This window comes from Diabrotica undecimpunctata, chromosome 7, assembly GCF_040954645.1.
Source record: "Diabrotica undecimpunctata isolate CICGRU chromosome 7, icDiaUnde3, whole genome shotgun sequence".
NCBI classification, from domain to species: Eukaryota; Metazoa; Arthropoda; class Insecta; order Coleoptera; family Chrysomelidae; genus Diabrotica; species Diabrotica undecimpunctata.
The window spans coordinates 6,296,320-6,316,580 of NC_092809.1; the positions used below are offsets into that span (position 1 = coordinate 6,296,320).

At 35.2% G+C, this 20,261-nt stretch overlaps 1 protein-coding gene across 2 annotated transcripts in view; it reads left to right on the top strand.

Annotated features, from left to right (window-relative positions):
• LOC140444933 (fatty acyl-CoA reductase wat-like) overlaps positions 1-19,945 on the top strand; it is a 33,722-nt gene extending 13,777 nt beyond the window's left edge. The window contains exons 3-8 of one of the 2 annotated variants that reach the window (XM_072536638.1): positions 1,841-2,112; positions 4,231-4,340; positions 4,404-4,666; positions 6,704-6,897; positions 13,138-13,395; positions 19,649-19,945. In XM_072536638.1, the coding sequence (XP_072392739.1) occupies positions 1,841-2,112; positions 4,231-4,340; positions 4,404-4,666; positions 6,704-6,897; positions 13,138-13,395; positions 19,649-19,748 (1,197 nt within the window). In that variant the 3' untranslated portion in view covers positions 19,749-19,945. Of the gene's footprint in view, positions 1-1,840; positions 2,113-4,230; positions 4,341-4,403; positions 4,667-6,703; positions 6,898-13,137; positions 13,396-19,648 lie in introns of those variants that run through there. The other variant, XM_072536639.1, reaches the window with a different exon arrangement.
• Positions 19,946-20,261: the final 316 nt, after the last annotated feature.

The window sequence follows — 20,261 nt, forward strand, 5'->3', positions numbered from 1 at the left end:
TGTTTATTTGCAACCATGTTTTTGCAATTTTGAAGTCTTGTTCTGTTGGAATTTTAAGATTTTCCCAATTATCGGTCTAATTATGTTTCCAACAATTTTTAGTTTGAGCATTTTAGTAATTTCTTTGTTTCGTTTAAGAGCGTAGACGCAAAATTTCGGGCCAATGCTTTTTAACATTTTTTTGGAATCCTGAGAAAACTAACAAATATTTTTGTAGAATTTAAACACAGAATGAAAGATTACATTATTACCGAGAGCCGAAAGTCCCTTAGAATAAACAAAAAGTTTTTTTGAATGAGATATTTGAAATTAAAAATCACACTAAATTTTCTCTTTTTTTTCACCCCTGTAACTTATTAAAATAAACATTATAAAAGTTTTCGGGGACTTTTGGCCCTCAGTAATAATGTGGTCTTTCATTCTGCGTTTAAATTTTTCAAAAATACTTATTAGTTTTTTCAGGATTCGAAAAAAATGAATACATTTAAAAAACATTTGCCCCAAATTTTGCGCCTACGCTCTTAAATCAAATATTCTCGTGTATAAAACCCTCTATATATATTTTTATTTCTTAAAAATACTATATTCGTATTGTTGTCTTCGAGCGCGCCGACATTTGGCCACCATCTGTTGATTTTTTGACCTGAGCCTTCGGAGACTTGCGTCTTTCAATAAAAGAAATAGCACTGACACCAAATTTAATGTATTCATTTTGAACTTTGGTCTGCCAAGGGATACCTTGGCAGACCAAAGTTTATTTTTTTATAGCTCGGACAGACACGTCGGCGTCGGCTTACTGTTCGAAAGTCAAACCAATACTATTATGTAATTAGTAATAACTAATAATAATTACAAAGCAATAGTAATTACCTGTTATTATTCTTAGGAAATCTAAATAAACTTATTCCTTTTCCTGTCACAGATGAACATCCGCTAATCGCACAAATATATCCAGACATTTTAAATATAAATTAAACTTTTAACTATAAACTATAACTATAAACTTATATATTTAACTATAAACTATAACTATAACCTTTTAACTATAAATAAATTATATAAATGGTCAAATGCACTTGTTGTGTCGAGTATTTACCATAGACGCCTACGGACTATCGAAAACAACCAGAATTAAAGAATAAGCACGTGTTTTTGACAGTAATACAACCAGAATCGGGCATGTGTATACAAAAATGGTACACGCTTTTGGACCGCTATGTCGCTTCTATGTGTCTCTGTTATTCTAGGGTATAATCCTCAGTACGGAAGTCTCTCTGTCCCGGTCGGCTCGCAGATTCAATACACCAGTGAGCCAGGGAGCCTGGAGCGTTAGCCACAAGACTAATCTAATTCCGCCAGTGGCTCGCCTTAAATAGCCGCTCTGGACCCCCCTCGTCGTGTCGTCGTGGAAATGGGTGCGCGATTATCGCCACTCCCACGGTTCGAACTGTTGAACGTCCAGCACATCGTTACAATGGTTAGACTTATCTGTTGGATTCAACGTGGCTATTTCACACTTATACAAGCAAACATCAACGACTTTCTATGTATGCTCTGTTCAATCGTCAACATGCAACTCGGTCTATCCATGTACCCCCACTCTCATCAATTTCAAAATCCATTATGATGGACAGGAGTCGATTGGGTTAAAATAAAAGAAGAAATGTCTCAATTATTTCATACAACCATATTCAAATTTAAACTCTTATGTCACTCAGAAATAAGACTAGCAAGTAGTTAAATATTTGACACGAATAAGAGACATTGCGAAGTTATTTAAATAAATAATTAATCATATTATACTGAAATAGTTATTTATATTAACTGCTATACTTTCCAGATCAACATAGTATTTCATGCTGCAGCTACAGTTCGTTTTGACGAAAAAATGAAGACGGCAGTTGCCATTAACGTACGAGCTACAGAAGAGTTGTTGAAACTTGCTCAACAAATGCCAAAACTTAAAAGCTACATACACGTTTCCACTGCCTATGCGAATTGTCCAGAAAAAGTGATCGACGAAAAGTTTTATCCTCCAGCTTTGGATTACAAAAAACTAGTAGTGATGTCAGATATTTTATCGGATAAAATGATGGATAATTTAACTCCAATGTAAGTACACATTTTACTATGCGGATATTACTTAATTAAACTGCTCGTCAAATGTTTAGGATAAGTCAATTCCAATAAGACATTTGCCCTAAAAAATTATTTATTTTCACATCAAATTTTGATTATTGACAAAAAATTGTACAGAACATTATTTAACATATTAACCATTGCTATTTAGAGCAATTGTAAGATGGGAACTAAATAATGTAGAGGACAATTTGACCATTGCTATGATTCAGGCTAAGACTGGACAAGTGTATGCAGGTAAATATTTTATTCTATCATAAATTGTAGTATCTGGGTTTGTTGATTCAAGTATATGCGACAACGACGGATGCAACAGAAGATGGAGTAGAAACGTTTTACCAACAAATTGAAAATGCACAGAAAATGACAAAGAACAGGGAAATCACGGTAGTTATGGGCGATTTCAATGCAAAAGTCTGCAAGGGAAGAGCTGATCTCCTGAATGTAATCATTTGTGGAGTTAATCATTGTTCCCAGATATGCATATTTGTCCATTTGTTCGACGTTGGTTCTGTTGATTAAAAGATTCTTCTTGAAGTTCATTGTTAAACCGTACTATTTTTCATACTCCGCTATTCTTGTCACCAGTATCTGGAGATCTTCTTCAATATTTTCATATTTTCGGCTAAGATCACAGTGTGGTCCGTATATCTAATGTTGTTAATGGGAATCCATTTACCTTTATTCCAACTGTTTTACCCTCAAGAGCTTTTTTCAGGATCTCTTCGAAGTGGGCATTAAAAAGAATTGGCGACAATATGCATCCCTGTCTCACTTCACGTCTAATTTCAATTTCTTCTGACAGCTGTTCGTTAACACGTACTTTTGCTCGCTGTTTATAAATTTGATATGATCCTGAGGTCATTGTAGTCAATCTTCTTTGATTTCAGGACATTCATTAATTGTTTATGTCCTACTTTATTGAATGATTTATTATTATAGTTAATAAAAGATGCGTATATATCTTGATTGACGTCCAGGCATCTTTGTATCAGTATATTTAGTGAAAAAAGAGCTTCACGCGTTCCTAGACCTTTGCGAAAACCAAATTGTGTATCATTAACGTGTATGTCCAGTTTGTGATATATTCGGTTATGGATGACTTTTGGTAGTAGGTAACTTTAGCACATGATAAATCAAGCTAATGGTGCGGTAATCGCTGCATTCTCTTGCGTTTTTCTTTTTGGGGAGACAAATAAAAATCTAAATTAACCACTTTTTGAGTAATACGCCTGAACTATAAATTTGGTTCAAGAGTGTCACTATATACTGATATTAAATATATTTTAATATTATCCATTTTAAGTGCCATTTTAAGTATTCTGTGGTTAATGTATCTATACTTTTTTCAAATTTCTCATGGATGAGTATCCCAACTCCTGAGCTTGCGTATTCTTCTTTTTCTTTCCCGCTGTATACCAATATGTAATTTGGGTATTTTACAGTTGCCTTACCTTTTAATTATATTTTAATAATTATTTCTTTTTCTCTGCTTATCTATGATTTGATATTCCAACATGCTATCCTCAACATATCCATTCTCGTTGTCCTTTTTCTGGCATTTTCGTCGTCATTTGGTTCCGTATTGTTTCCGAGGCTTGTTCACCGGTTCTTTGAGCACTTATTCTTTTTTTTAAATAGGTAGTTTGCTAACCTTGCCTATCAACCCCCCACTTTTGTCCGGGCTTGGGACCGGCTACCAAGCTACTCGATCCACCCGATATTCACCCTATAGTCATCAAAGGTAGGGATTATGAACAGTTGAATTACAAAAATAATTTGTAAATTAATTCTGGCTAATTACTGGCAGTGACGCCTAGCGGTTTATACCAGAACTACAAAAATCACGAGCCGACCGGGGCGTCTATATAAGCAGCGAGACGGTAAAGGAGCGGCGTGATGTCAGAGGTCAAAAGTAAAAGTGTCCTGAAGTGTTTTATTATCTACTGATATCATTGGGTATTTTATTATGTTCTAAGCAATTTTATAAATTTTCTTCAATAGATATTTATAAGAATAGTCTGTTTTTCTATTGAACACATACCTATTATTTAATAAAATACCATTTTTAAACATAATTTTGTTTTTTAGTATGCTTGACAAGTACCCGAACACTTATACATACACTAAACAGATTGCTGAAGATGTTGTCAAACTAGTGGGAGAAGGTCTTCCACTCGGTATTGTAAGACCAGCAATAAGTAAGTAAACAGACTATGATTTAAAGTTATTTTTTTGTGGCATCTTGATTACGTCATTTTTAGTTGTTACCACCTACCGGGAACCAGTTCGAGCGTGGATAAACAATATGTACGGAGCCACAGGGATAGTTGCAGGAACAAGCGTTGGTCTTATAAGAACATTGAATTGTGATAAACATGTCAATGCAAACATAGTACCAGGAGATATGTGCGTTAACTCCATAATTGCATCAGCTTGGGACGTTTCAGACCAGTTTTTACAAGCAAAAGATCAGAATAAGAACTTCGAAATACCTATTTATAACTTTGAAAGTAGTAACGATAGCGTAAGTATTTAATATTTATTCTTTTTGTTAACTTGTAATTAACACGTGCAGGGCCATTCCCCAAACCCAACCTTTGCAAATAAACACAGAAATATAAATACAGGACAGTATTTATACATATATATATATATATATATATATATATATATATATATATATATATATATATATATATATATATATATATATAAACAACACAGTTTATTAGGGCTGCAGTCAGTAGGTTTGGCCGGGATGTTATAGAAACACTCTTTTGACTTATGGTCGAGCTTTCGGAATTCTTAAATACAAAGATATTTCTCTAATACAAAGTTACATAGTATGGCGCTAACATCTTTTTGTTTAATGGTAATTTTTTTTTGGCACTCCAATGGGCAGCAAAATATCCCCCATACTATGTAACTTTGTATTGGATGAACTTATAAGAACATGTAAGGAAAAGATACCTTTTCACATACCTTTTATCAAACGATATGTAGATGATTTCATCTTATCGGTCCCTGAAAACAAAGTAACTGATGTTCTAAACATTTTTAAACGTCCAGTGTGAACACTTAAAGTTTACGGTTGAGAGAGAAGCTGATAATACGATTCCGTTTTTAGACATGCTTATACATCGTGGCAGTGATGGCATGCTAAGGACGGAGTGGCATCGTAAACCTTGTTTTAGTAACCGTTTCATAAACTTTTATTCTCAACATCCATCTAAGATGAAAACAAATTTGGTTTTGGCCCTTAAAACTAGGGTTATCAACTTATCACACATCGAGTTCAGGGACAAGGGACTAAAAAAGTTGAGATCTATACTACAAGAGAACTCCTATCCTACAGGGCTTTTGAATAAACTCATTTTTGGTTCTCCTTTTCCTTTGCAATTTTCTGACAACCAAAATTTTCATAATAATGAGGTGAATGAGCTCCGACAACTGACACAGACATTGACACAGAACACATCAGAGCTACCACAATCTAAAATAACGTATGGTTGCCTACCCTATATTTCAGTTCTCACACCTAAGCTATTGAACATTTTCAAAAATGTTAGTGGCTTAAATTGCAACTAAGAATGTAAAAACGGTATCGAAGTTGTACACAAAGACAAAGGATCTTTTCACAATACAGGAGTCATCGAATGTTGTTTATTCTATACCGTGTGCCAATTGTAAAAACGTGTATATCGGAGAATCATCTCGTAATTTTCATAAGAACTTTTTCTGTCTGCTTCCAATAAAGATTCGCTATGATTCTTATATTTCGGCTGTTAATGTTCGTACCCCTAAGTATCTCTGTGTTGGACTTTATCGAATGGTTTTTCGAAATCTATAAAGCATAATATAAGTCATAATTAAAATTCAAACACTTTTGTGCCAATACATTGATACCAGACAATACCCCTTTGACGACACTTAGTACTTACTGATGGTTTAACGCAATTTTGATAATTCATAAAAGTAATGAAAAGTGGGACAAATGTAAGTAGGTGTAGCTTTCAGTTTCACTACAGATAAAGTCTAAAAATTACGTCTTTTGCATAAACGTTTTTCACTGGTAACCACTAACTGATTGTATCAAATTTTTAAAATAATTTAAAAAAAGTTGACTTTAAAATGCTAATTTTTTTTTCAAAGAAATATATACTTATATAAATTTTGATTGCTATACATAACTTTATAATTTAAATACAATACCGCGGCGCACACTTGTTAGTAATTTTTGTGCTATAAGACCAGATTTCGGCACCTCTACAGGCAATGTGGAGGTGTCGCGGCACCCACGGTACCCACTGTAACCACGCTACTTCTGTTTTTACATTGGTAGAAAGTAAATATAAATGAAATATAATGGTACTTCTGTACTTACAGTTCTTTTAACTATTTTGTTGTAAGTACTTCTAGCAATTTTAGAACAAATAATCGCACTTTCTAAACTAACTTGTAGAGCTCAAAATTGAATATTATTACAGATCAGATTTTCCACAAGTTTATTTACTTGCACTACAGATAGACATTAAAACCAATAGACCTTAATATTTTTTAGCCCATTAATTGGAACATTTTTATGAACAGTACTATAAAATATGGAATACTCACCCCGTCCCTCAGCGCAGTTTGGTACGTGAGTTTGGTGTTAGAAAAAAATTATTTCTTATACATCGTTTACGCATTTTTACTACACACAGTTCCTGCTTTCCTTGTAGATTGTGTGTTATTATGTACTGGAAAAAAACCAAAGTAAGTTTAAATTTTGCATATGCGAAAAACATTGTGATATTTTGCACTGTATCAATTCCTAGATTTCTCAACCTAAATATTAAAAACAATCACTTAGTCCAACCCTGAGTTATAATTCCTACCTAATTTTAACCCTACCCTTTACATATGCAGACAGTTGTGAAAATAGCTAGCAGAAATGACTCTCTCTGATCTTAACGTTCATACCGAATGGAAGTGTCTTTTTGGTTTCACTCTCTACTAGTTAAAAAAAAACCGTACCTTGACACAGTGATTAAAAACCGTCAATCCGCCTAAAGATAACTACCCTCATACTAGAAACTAACGCGTTTGATATCGTATCTTAACATGTCCCCCCACAAATAGTGCAAGGATACAATACTTCAGTTTTAAGTCAATCTCTGCCTACACAAAATGTTTTAGTCTCTGCCCCATTTCTGACAACTGTCAATTTACCTTCATTATATATATATATTTAGGGATTCTACAGTATTCACTGCCTTCCCTCGCTCAACCGTTTCCATCTCTCTCTGTTGTTCCATTCTCCATCGTTCAGTCCTCTCTTACTCATGGCGTCGTCTACTTCGTTCCTCCAGGATTTTCGGGGTCGTCCTCTTTTCCTCCTTCCTATGGGGCTCCATTCGGTTATTTTCTTTATCCATCTGCTGTCGCTAGTTCTTCTTACATGTCCATACCACTTTAGTCTTTTTTGTTCTATATATGTTAGTATGTCTGTTTCTATTGATGTTCTTTGCTTTATTTCGTCATTACTTCTCCTATCCATTCTTGTTACTCTGCAGCATCTTCGCAGGCATTCCATCTCTGTTGCTACTATCTTACTGCTGGTTTTCTTGTTTATGATCCAATTTTCAGCCCCATATGTCATAATACTTCGCACTAATGTTTTATAAATCTGCGTTTTTGTCTTCATATTTAGGTGTCTATCCCACCATACTGAGTTAAGTTGTCGGATTGCTGTTCTTGTTTGTCCTAATCTTTGTGTAATTTCTTCCTCTGTTGTTGCCTTTTTCGTGATTATAAACCCCAGGTATTTGAATTTATCCTTTCCTTTGATTGTTACGTTGTCATCAATCTGTAGATCTTCTATGTCTTCTTCACTTGTAGATAGGTACTCTGTTTTCGAGAGGTTAATATCTAGGCCAGCCTTGGTATATTCTTCTTGTAGTTTTTTCATCATGTAGCTGAGGTCGTCTTGGTCTTGTGCAATCACTACTTGATCGTCTGCAAAACTTAATGTATATAGGTATTCGTTCCGTACCGGTACTCCCATGCCTTCGCATTTTCTTTTCCATGTAGTTTCTCTAAGTATATTTTGAATAGGGTTGGAGATGTGGAACAACCCTGCAGGAGCCCTTTTGTTGTGGTGAAGTCTCCTATGATTCTTGTTCCCATTTTAATGGACACTTTATTTTCTTTATACAGAGCTTTTGTAGCTTCTATGAGTTCCGTCTGTATTTCTAATTTGTACATTGCCTCCCATAGTTCTGACCTTGGTACAGAGTCATACGCCTTTCTCAGGTCCACAAATGCCAAGTGTATATCTCTATTTTTTGCTTTTTTCTTTTCCAACAGTTGTTCCAGTGTGTATATGTGGTCTATGCATGATCTTCCTGCCGTGAAGCCTGCCTGATCCTCTCCGATTTTGCCTTTTATCGCTTGCTCTATCTTTTCTCGTAGTATCTTCCCATATAATCTTCCTATTGATGATATTACGCTTATTCCTCTGTAGTTTTCGCATCGTTTTCTATCTCCTTTCTTAAATATAGATGTCATATATGCCGCCGTCCATTCCTTTGGGAGCTGTTCTCCATTTATGGCTTTCTGAAATATCCATTGTATCATCCGGTGTAATTTTTTTGATCCGTATTTTATAAGCTCAGGTGAGATGCCTCCAGGTCCCGGTGCTTTCTTATTTTTGATTGCTTTTATGGCCGTTCTCATTTCCCTATCTGTTATTTCTATTTCTTGTTGTGGGAATCTGCTTCGTCTTCGCCTGTTTTCTTTTCCAATGAATTGTGGTCTTTGTTCTGTTAATAGTTCCTTGTAGTAGTCCTTCCATTCTTTGTCCTGTATATTTCCCAATTTAATATTTTCTTTTGAGTTTTGTTTCAATCCTCTCAGTACTTTCCATGACTCCGAAGTTCTTGTACCTCCTATATATGTTTCAATATTTAAGCAGATTCTTTCCCATTCTTCATTCTTTTGCTGTGTTATTTGTTTTTTCACTTCTCTATCTTTTTCTCTATATTCTTTATAAACTTCATCGTTGTTTGTAGTCAGCCATTTTCTGTATAGTTGCTTTTTTTCTTGAATTATTCTTTTTGTTGGTTCATTTATTTCATAATAGTGCTGTTTATTTGTTATATGTTCTTTTTCCCCAAGGGCTTCGAATGCTGCTTGCTTTATACTCGCCTTTATATGCTCGTATATTTCTTCGATGTTGCCGTATCTGTTATATGCCGTAATTTACCTTCATTAGTGATTGCAAATTTAACTCCAGTGCCATCTCCTGGCACTGTGCCAGTGGAATTGTCAAAGATAGCTCTCTAAACTCTTATACAGGTAATTTCTGAAACTGAACATTTAAATGCTCTAAATATACCTACGGTAGGCCCTTTTCAAATTCAGAATATATCCACTCTTACTTTCTTACTTTTAAAATCCAACACCAAAACTTTAGACGTATTATCAATTGTAACACCTTTTGAAAAAGATGATATACCGGACAATTTTTTGAAAATTATCCCTCCTCCACTAATACACAAAAATCAAATACTCCATCAACGTTCCCTCAAGACAAACTGTTCTTACTCACACCATCCTACAATTTAATTCATTAGATTTAGTCGAGTCTGTCTTTTCTTCGGTTACTGTTGCCCTACCATTTGTTGTGGGTCAAGTAAAAATAGCCCTTGCAGTACCCAACAATATTCCATTCTTGATGGCTCAGTCTGTCTTGTCGACTCCTGTTATGGTGAACGTCAATATAACGTGCCCTCATTCGTTGTTTACTGCTCCTCTGACAGATATTGACGATATCTTGTCAAGCGCCAAAAACTTGAGTTTTGAGGTTTTTGTTTCTCTTTGAGAAACTTGAAAGAGTTGCACATATTCTATTCTCAACTATGCTCGCTTCTAAACACTCACAGTTTCTAACTCTTTAAAATATATTTAAATTCTCGTGCTTTTTCAACTGAATGTAATCTGGTCTTCATGTCAGAATTCAATCTTGACTTAGTTAATGACTCCACTAAGGTCCTAGGTATTAAATGGTCACCTTATCGAAATGATTTCTCTTTTAAGCCTCCTGTTTATGAAGAGGCGTCTCCCCCAACAAAAACAAAAAAATTGTCATAATGTTTCACGGATGTATTACTCCTTAGGAAAACTCTCACTTATTATAGTACACTCTAAACGTTTCTTACAACGTCTCTGGTCTTTGCCCTCAGACTGGAACAGTGAAATACTGGATGATCTATTAATCTCTGGCTGGAAATCGTTGTTGAATACATTCCAGTCAATATCTAAAATTACATTTCCCAAATGCACGACACTTCCACTGCCTTTATCGAATATGCAATTATATAGTTTCGCTGATTCCTTCGCTAATACTACGCCCCCAGTACGTTCAATTTTTCACATGCGAAATCAATGTGATATTTTTCTTGACTGATGACTCTCTCTGAGCTTGAGATTCGTATTTAATTAATTAATTTATGATCTTCTACTTCTGGCAATGGACTTCCACGGAAAGATATCACTTTTGATGTTTTTGAATTTCGAACGAATCCTTCCACCCCCATTCACGTACTTAACACTTTATTTTTGAAACAAACTTTTAAATCGTTTCAACACGCAGTTTCTGATGCGTCATAAATAATAGCGCTACGCCCACTAGCATCTGCTTGTTCATTCCCTTTGATGCATATATGAGATGGTATCCACAAGAAGTGGATCCTTGAGCTTGCATTAGTAGCTCGGCGTTGATAATTATGGATGTATAGGGCATTTATTTTGTATAGATTTTAATGAACTGAGTCGGAAAGGACGAGACAACAAGGAATGTTTTTAATATTTACAGATTTGATGGATTTACACAAACCAAATAGTTCTGCAGTATAGGTACTGGAATTTTAGGGAAGTTTAAAGTGAAAAGAGTAATTTGGGGTTACGACTGCTGCCCCGACTCCAAGTTCACCTTTGGATGCATATGTATATATTTTAATCCAGTCAATTTCATTCAGGAAATTTCAATTTCATCCAGGAAAGACAGTATTGAAAGCATTGACACAATTATATAACTAATGCCTTTCAAAAGAGGTTACACCAGCTCAGTGGAATAAAGCTGTTATAGTAGTCATACACAAAAAGGGAGATATAGAGAACAGAGTTAAAGAATTATAGACGTATTAGCTTGTTATCTCACGTTTATAAGTTGTTTATGAAGATAATAACTAATAGATTGACATCAAAACTAGACTTCTATCAACCTTGCGAGCAAGCAGGATTTAGAGCTGGATACGGAAAAAATGATCATTTGCAAACCATTAAGTCGTTGATTGAAAAAACCATTGAATATAATAGATCCCTGATACTTGTCTTTGTCGACTTTGAAATAGCATTTGATATGGTCAAGTAAAGTGAAATGCTCCAAGCTCTAACACAATGTAGAATAGATCACCGATACATATCCCTCATCAGATACATCTATCAGCATGCTACAGCCTGTGTAAGACTTAATGAAGATAATGGGACTTTTTGTATTGAAAGATGCGTTCGGCAAGGAGACAACATGTCTCCTAAATTATTTACAACTTTGCTAGAATACGCTTTTAAAACAATAGACTGGAACGAAAAGGGCATCAATGTAGATGGAAAATTTTTAAATAGCTTTAAATTTGTAGATGATATCGTTCTTATTGCAGACAGCTTTGATCAGGCACAGATAATGCTCGAAGAACTCCATACTGCTACAAAAAGAGTTGGTCTTAAAATAAATTTTTCAAAAACACAATTTATGACAAATATAGTCCACAATAAAAACATCTCAGCAGAAGACAAAGATATTGAGCCAGTTGACTCCTATAAATACTTGGGTCATGAGATCAGAATAAGTCGAGACAACCAAACAATCGAGCTGGAAAGAAGAATAAACCTCGCTTTGGCTGCATTTGGAAAGATGAAGGATATTTTTAGGTCTAAGATTCCAATGTATCTGAAAAGAAAAGTATTTAGTCAGTGTATTTTGCCAGTGATCACCTACTGCGCAGAAACCCTAACACTCACAAGAACAACAGTGAGTAAACTACATGTTGCGGAAAGGGCAATGGAGAGAATGATGTTAGGGATTTTTCTACGTGATAGAATACCCAATGCTACTATGCACAAAAGATCAGGAGTAGCAGACGTTATTGAAAGGATAACAACACTAAAGTGGAACTGGGCAGGTCATGTAGCAAGATCAGTTGATGACCGGTAGACAAAAAGAATTTTGAAATGAAGACCCCGAATACAAGCTAACAGAAATAGAGGTCGACCACCATTGAGATGGACAGATGACGTAGAAAGAGTGACTACATATTGGATTCAGATGATGCAAAATCAGGCTAAGTGCAAAAACATGCGAGAGGCCTATGTTCAGCAGTGGACGTTAGAGACTAGTTGATGATGATGATGATACTTACACGGTAATAAATTTATGCTCCTGAATAGTCAAAGGTAGATAGTAACTGGAATTGGTTTGAAATACTGTTGGGAAATGGATATTGAGGCTAGAACTGTATAATCGGATTCTTTAATGTTAAGGTTTTTGTCCACAGAGTTTATTATTGTAATATGTAATTGATATACTTGTGACTATAGATGTGACATGTGCTAGAGCCAAGTATATTCTTCGGTATTAAGAGGTGATTCGCCGGCTTCACTCAGTACCTAAGCGTTCGGCGGGAGTTGTCCGGAAGGCTCCAAGTTCAAATTTAATACCAGCGTTGTGTATGCTATCACGTTTTTTAAGTAATGATCTAATTAATGTTTTATAAATACTCAACAAGGTTTCTTGATTTGATCCCCAGTTTCGGTTTGCCAATATAGATATTTTACTTTCTTTATTAGATTTACGTGATTGTTGACTATATTTTGTATTATTGCCACATTAAAATAATATTTTCCTTCTTTTGTTTTATATATTACCTGAAAATATAATTCACTTTTATTTTTCAGAATGCTAAAAGCCTATAGAAAAATCCATAAATTCTCCAGTGTACTGTCTTATTTTTGCACACAAAATTGGACTTTTCACTCAGAAAATGTGCAGAGAGTGTGTAAGAAAATGAGTAAAAAAGATAATGAAATATTTTTCAGTGATTTAAAATTGCTCAATTGGAACAGCTATTTTCAGTATTGCTTTATAGGAATAAGGACGTTTTTGTTAAACGATTCCTGGGAAAATCTTCCTCAAGCCATCACTAAATGGAGAAGGTAGGTTAGAGAGTATCATTTTTTACAAATTATTAAATTTATACTCCACAATGAATAATGGTGAAGGGACATTGCTCCATCTTCCTAGTTCCTCCATCTTATTACCTTGAATCTTATGTATGGTGTTTATAATCTTCAATGGGCAGGACGTGTACTTAGGATGGCAGAAAATAGACTTCCAAAAAAAAAATATTAAATGCAAGATTGCAGGGGACGAGACCTATTGGAAGACCGATAAAGCGATGGAAGGATGATGTGGATGATGAAATCTCCTTGGTAGTCGATCATAACAGAGAATAGCTACAGACCGTAATGGAAGGAGAGGTTTATGAGGGAGACCAATGCTCGAACTGGGCTGTAGAGCCATAGAATGGATGGTTCTTTACATTATTTTGTTCAGTATTTGTTATTAATAGGTCACATTGTCTGTGTCCATAGTTCATTCTTTTTGATTTGTTATTTTTTATTTCACCACTTATACCCTGTTTATATTTGTTGTTTATTGCTGACTTACCAACTACTAGATTAACCTCAGCTGCCAGGGGTGCTCATGATATGCCTGTATTTGCGTTACATATAAACCAGCAAAGAGTATCACATCATCATCATCATCATCATATAACGGGGGTCCTACGGCGATTGCCGCTTCCCGCATTTCAGCCTCCATCTTTTCCTATCTCTCCAATCTCCCTCTTCTAAGCCTCTAGATTGCATTGTTTTTGTAATTTCTCTTCTCCAGAAATTTGGTGGTCTTCCCCTTTTCCTTCTTTCTGGCGGAACATACATTAAGGCTTTCTTTGGCCACCGCTCCTCCTACATTCTCATCACGTGACCATACCATTGTAATTGCCTTCCTTGTATTCTATCTGAAAGAGTATCTTTAATTCCTGTACGGTTTCGTATTTTCTCATTCCTGATTCTTTCCATTCTCGATACTCGACATGACCTTCTAAGATAATCCATTTCCACAACGTCTACTTTATCTCGTTCATTCTTTGTCATCGTCCAACATTCGGCACCATATGTGGTAATTGGTTCTACAATTGCTCTGTATACGCGAAGTTTGGTATGCATCTTTATTTTATTAGACCACAGTAATGAATTCAGTATTCGCATGCATTTTTTCCCTTGGGTTATTCGGTTTTGGACATCTATCTTAACTCTGCCATCTGCTGATATGATGCTTCCTAGATATTTATACTGGTTGCAGCCTTTTATGACTGCGTTTTCAAGCCTCAGATCTGTGGTATTTCCTCCAATTTTTAAATATTCTGTTTTGCTTATGTTTACAGTAAGCCCCCATTTGGCATATTCCTCAAATAATTTTCGATTCATATAATTTATATCTTCCTCATCGGTTGCAACCACCACCTGATCATCCGCAAACAACAATGTATACAGAGTTTCTTGTCCCACTTCGATGCCCATAAATCTACATTTCTTTCTCCAATTCCTCAATGCTTCTTGGACGTATATTTTAAAGAGTGTCGGTGACAAACAGCATCCTTGCTTTAGGCCTTTAGTGACTTTAAATTCATTTGAGGTTCTGGTTCCAATTTTTACACAACTCACTGCATTTTCGTACAATTTATATATCGCTCGGATATACGCCGAATCCAATCCGGACCTTTCGAGGACCTCAAACATTTTCTTTAACGGGACACTATCATATGCTTTCTCAAGGTCTATAAATACCAAATGGGTCTCTCTACTTCTTTCGACACGCTTTTCAATTATTTGTCGTAGGATAAATATATTATCAAGGCAGGATCTCCCGGTACGAAAGCCGCTTTGTTCTTCAATATCTTGTATCTGTCTTTCAACCTTCTTCTTTAATATTCTGCCGTACAACCGGCCCACAGAGCTCGTCACACTAATACCTCTATAATTGGAACAGTCTCTTTTATTCCCTCTCTTATATATGGAGCTTATATAAGATTTATTCCAATTTTTAGGAATTTCCTGGTCTCCACACATACATTTATTGAAAAGGTCTACTATTAATTCTAAAAGTGCAGTCGGCCCATATTTAACCAGCTCTATGGGATTGTCTCCAGGCCCTGCGGCTTTTCCGTTTTTAACCTCTTTTAAGGTTTCCGTCAATTCAGATAATGTTATTAAAGGGATTTCCTGTCTTTCGTCTCTGTTGTCTATTAATTCCCTTATCTTTTCCCATCGGTACTCTACTCTATCCTCTTTCAGCAGTTTCGTATAATATTCTTCCCATTCATTTAACTTTATGAGAGAAATGTTGTCTTCATTTTTCTCATTTTTCCTAAACTGCTTTAATGTTTTCCAAGCTTGTGCCACTTTTGTTCCACCCATAAATCTGTCCAGTTCATCACACTTAGCCTCCCAATTTATATTTTTTGCCTTATCCACGTCTTTTTTAACTTCTCTATTCCATTTAGCGTATATTTCTCTGTCTTGAGGATCTTTGGATTGAAGCCATATGTGATATGCTTGTTTTTTCTTGAGAACTTTCTCTTCTAGTTCCGTTGACAATCATTCAGGTTTGCCTTTTTTCCGATTTTCAACTTTTCCCAGTGCTTCATTTGCCGCTTCATAAATATATTTTTTAATTACCTCATACAGACTTTCAGGGTCCAAGTCCTTTGTTTCTATATTTTTTATTTTCTGAGCTATTCTAATTTTATATAAGAACTTTGTCGAATCTTGTTTAAAGCTTTCCAGGTTATATTTTATGTTTTCTATGGTTGTTCCTATGTCTGTTACTTCATCATTTTTGTGACTTGATTGTTCTCTCTTAAATATCACCAATACTTTTGCAATAATCATATGATGGTCACTTGCACATTCTGGCCCTCTAAACACCTTCACGTCCTTCGTTTTTAGTTTAGAATCTTTACGCTGAATGAAATAGTCAATTATTGATTTTAAATTCCTGGTAGGCTGCGTCCATGTAAATTTGTGTATATTCTTATGGGGGAAGAAACCATTTAATATTTTCAAAGAATGTGCCTCGCAAAAATCTATTAATCTTTGACCATTGTAGTTCAGAATGTCTTCTCCATATCTCCCTATTATTTCACTGTTGGAGCTCTTTCCAGTTCTTGCATTAAGATCACCTAAGATTCAAATTTCTTTCTTCTTATTAATTGTGGCTAGAACAGTTGTTAACTTGTTAAAGTACTCTTCCTTGCTGTCAACCCTTGAGTCATCCGTCGGTGCATATGTTCTAATTACCACTATTTCATGGCCATTTTTCTTAATTTCCATAAGGATAATTCTTTCATCTATTTCTTGCAATGATTTAATACATTTTTTCAGTTTCTGATGTATTGCTATAGACACTCCCCTTTTAGCTCGTTCGCTCTTTTCTACGCCACTATAGAAATGCAGGTATTCGTTTATCTTTTCATTTCCTCTTCCTTTTTTCTTTACTTTAGTTAATACACAGATGTCTAGTTTCATTTTACTCAGTTCACGGAAGACCTCCTTCTGTTTTGTCCTTATTCCTTGTATGTTCCAAGCACCCAAATTCATAATCCATTTTCTTTGCGAATTTCGTTTATAGTTTAATCCGTCCGAATTCCAAGGCTTTTTGCTGAAATTTTTAACCTTTGATCATTTTTTCCGAGTATCGAGGAGTTGGCCCGATGCCTCAAGCCCCAACTTGGAGGACCAGGGTTTTAAATCAGAGTATCCTTCTCTTAGATAAGTTGCCTTCTCTACGGCTTAGGAGTCCTATCTACCCCACCTATTGGTCCGCGGGTAGTATTTTATTTCCCACCTACGCGCCGGCCTAGCTGCAAACAGGCCGGTGAGGGCATTCCTCTATCCGCCACCTGGGGACGCGCTCTCTAGGGTTACAGGTTCCCCCGAGAGAAAGATTATCACAAAACTTGCAAATGAATCTGAAGAAAATTTAAAAATAGCTTAAACCTCGAAAATCAAAGTAAATGAAACAAAATCTTGCCACGTGATGTTTACAATGTGACGTGAAACTTCATTGGGATAGAAGACTGACTTGGCGAAAAGCCATGACTTGAACGGATCCATTTAGTAAAGTTCAGTTAAGAATTTTAACAACTGTAATTACGGATGATTTAAAAGTTATGATGCTAAGATTGTCAATATATGTACGTTTATTCATGGAGAGTATTCAAAAGCAATTAAATGATAATTAAATGATTATTAATAGCGGTTTTTCTTAAAATCAAAGCTACCATAATGTAAAATCTATCAACATAATTTTAACTGCATAATTGCTGTTGGTTCCAGAAATGAATCTTCTCATTTACCACACACATTATGTTGTAATCTTGTACCGAATCACTAAGTAACAGTGTCAACATTCTTGTAAGTCCATCAGAAATGATGTAGTATTTTATTGTACAAAATGTTTTTCCATTCAAGCGTAGTTCTCACGAAGCCCAAAAATTATGTGACGAAAGATTAGCTAAAAACAAAAGACACTCACTTTAAAGCACTCGTCTTTTATTGATTCCTTGAAGCAGTAAGCTTCGCAGTAAGAGGGAAGACATCAAAGAGGATGTCGAAAGCTCGGCGCTTCAAGTAATCGAAAGTACTTAAATTGCCGAGCTTGGAACAACTACATCTAATATTTTCAAGGGGTGAATATTTCGATTTGTGATGATATAATCTATGTCTACTGATAAAATCTAACGTAAGACATCATCATCATCATTGGTGCTACAGCCCTATAAAAGAGCCTCGACCTTCCCAAGTCTATTACGCCAGTCAGTTCTATCCATTGCCAACTGTTGCCAGTTTGCTGCGCCTATTTGTCTACCATCCTCATCTACACCATCCCTCCATCTGAGTTTTGGTCTACCCGTACTTCTACTTCCCACAGGTTGTGACATAAGGATTCTTCTAGGAGGGTTGTTCTGCTGTGATCTTGCCAGATGTCCTGCCCATCTTAGTCTTCCTATTTTTATAAAGGATACTACGTCTTTACCACCAAATATATGTTTATATTTGTGATATATCTCGTAGTTGTACCTCCTTCTCCAAACACCATTTTCACAGATGCCACCAAATATTCTTCTCAGGATCCTTCGTTCAAATATAAGCAGGAGATTTTCATCTGCCTTGGAAATGGTCCATGTCTCTGACCCATATGTCAACACTGGTTGTATAAGGGTTTTGTATATGGTTATTTTTGTTTTTTGGCTTAAGTTTCTGCTTCTTATATGTCTACTCAGTCCAAAATAGCATTTGTTTGCTAGAATTATTCTTCGCTTGATTTCTTCCGTCATGACGTTCTCATTGGTGATCAGGGAGCCTAAGTATGTGAATTTGTCCACCACTTCAAAGGTAGAATTATCAACCGTGAATTGGTGGCAGATGTTTCTGGCTCTATTGTTGGGTGTTGATGCCATTATCTTAGTTTTATTTTCATTTACTTGCAGGCCCATATTTTTTGAGGCGTTTGACAAGGTGGTATACATTTCTTCTATCTTGCGTGTTGTGCGGGCAACTAGATCAACATCATCTGCATATGCCAAAGTTTGAGATGATTTATTAAAAATGTTTCCTCTGCTGTCTATTTGGGCATCCCTGACCGCCTTTTCCAAAGCTATGTTGAAAAGGAGACACGCCAGCGCATCTCCCTGTCGTAACCCAACATGCGTTTCAAATGCCTGTGATTGTTCGCCCAGTATTTCGACTTTGCAGACAACTTTACGCATTGTAGCCTTAACCAATCTTATCAGTTTATCGGGGATGTGGAATTCATCCATGGCTTTATACAATTTATTTCTTAGGACACTATCATAGGCCGATTTAAAATCTACGAAGAGATGGTATGTGTCGATATTGAATTCATTGGTTTTTTCCAGTATTTGCCTTAGCACAAAGATCTGGTCTGTTGTTGATCGTCCAGGCCTAAAACCACTTTGATATTCGCCAAGAAGCTCCTCTAAATATTTACTCAGGCGACCATATAAAATACTCGAAAATATTTTGTATGCTGTATTAAGGAGGGTTATTCCCCTATAGTTTCTACATTCTAATTCATCGCCCTTTTTGTGTAGCGGGCAAACGATCCCAATACACCACTCTTCTGGGATTTGTTCCTCATTCCAGGCTCTCAGTATGATTTTATAAATATGATTAGTATAACGTAAGACATAGGTTATATAATAATAATATTTATATATATTATTAATTGAATTAAACGTCCTGTTTAAATACACACATTGCATATTATACGAGTATTTTTAGATTTTTTAAAATCAATTCTCTAATACATTTTCTTTTACAGATTATACTGGATTCATCAAACTGTAAAGGTCGTTCTTAGTGTACTGCTATTAAGACTGCTTTGGACCATTGGGTCAATTTTAATTAACCTGTGTTTTTAGATTTTAACTTTAGGTCTGAATTATTTTTATTGTGATTTTTGTTAATATATTTGTATTTATGATATTTTTTTTATACAACTTTTTACGATATAATATATGTTATGGTTTAACGTTTTTAAAACCTATTATTTTAATGTTATGTACGCACATGTTGTTATATATTTGTATTTAAATGTTTTATAATCACATTATAAAATAAAATAAGTGCTTTTATTAAAGTAAGCTTTAGTTTTAATTTAAAAACAAACATCTTCTTCTTCTTTTTGTTTGTTGTATGTAGGCTTTAAAAACTGTTTTTTGTTCAATATTAGCCTCCTAAATTGTTTAAATTATCTTAAAACATATTTTTCTTGGTATGCCAATACTTCTTCGTCCATTTGGTGACTTATTTCGTGCTATTCGTTTTATCCTATCCTCTGCCATTCTACTAATGTGTTCGTTCCACTCCTGTTTCCGTTTTGTCACCCATCCATTTATGTCTTCTATAGTGAGTGCATGCTCTTCTTATGTTTT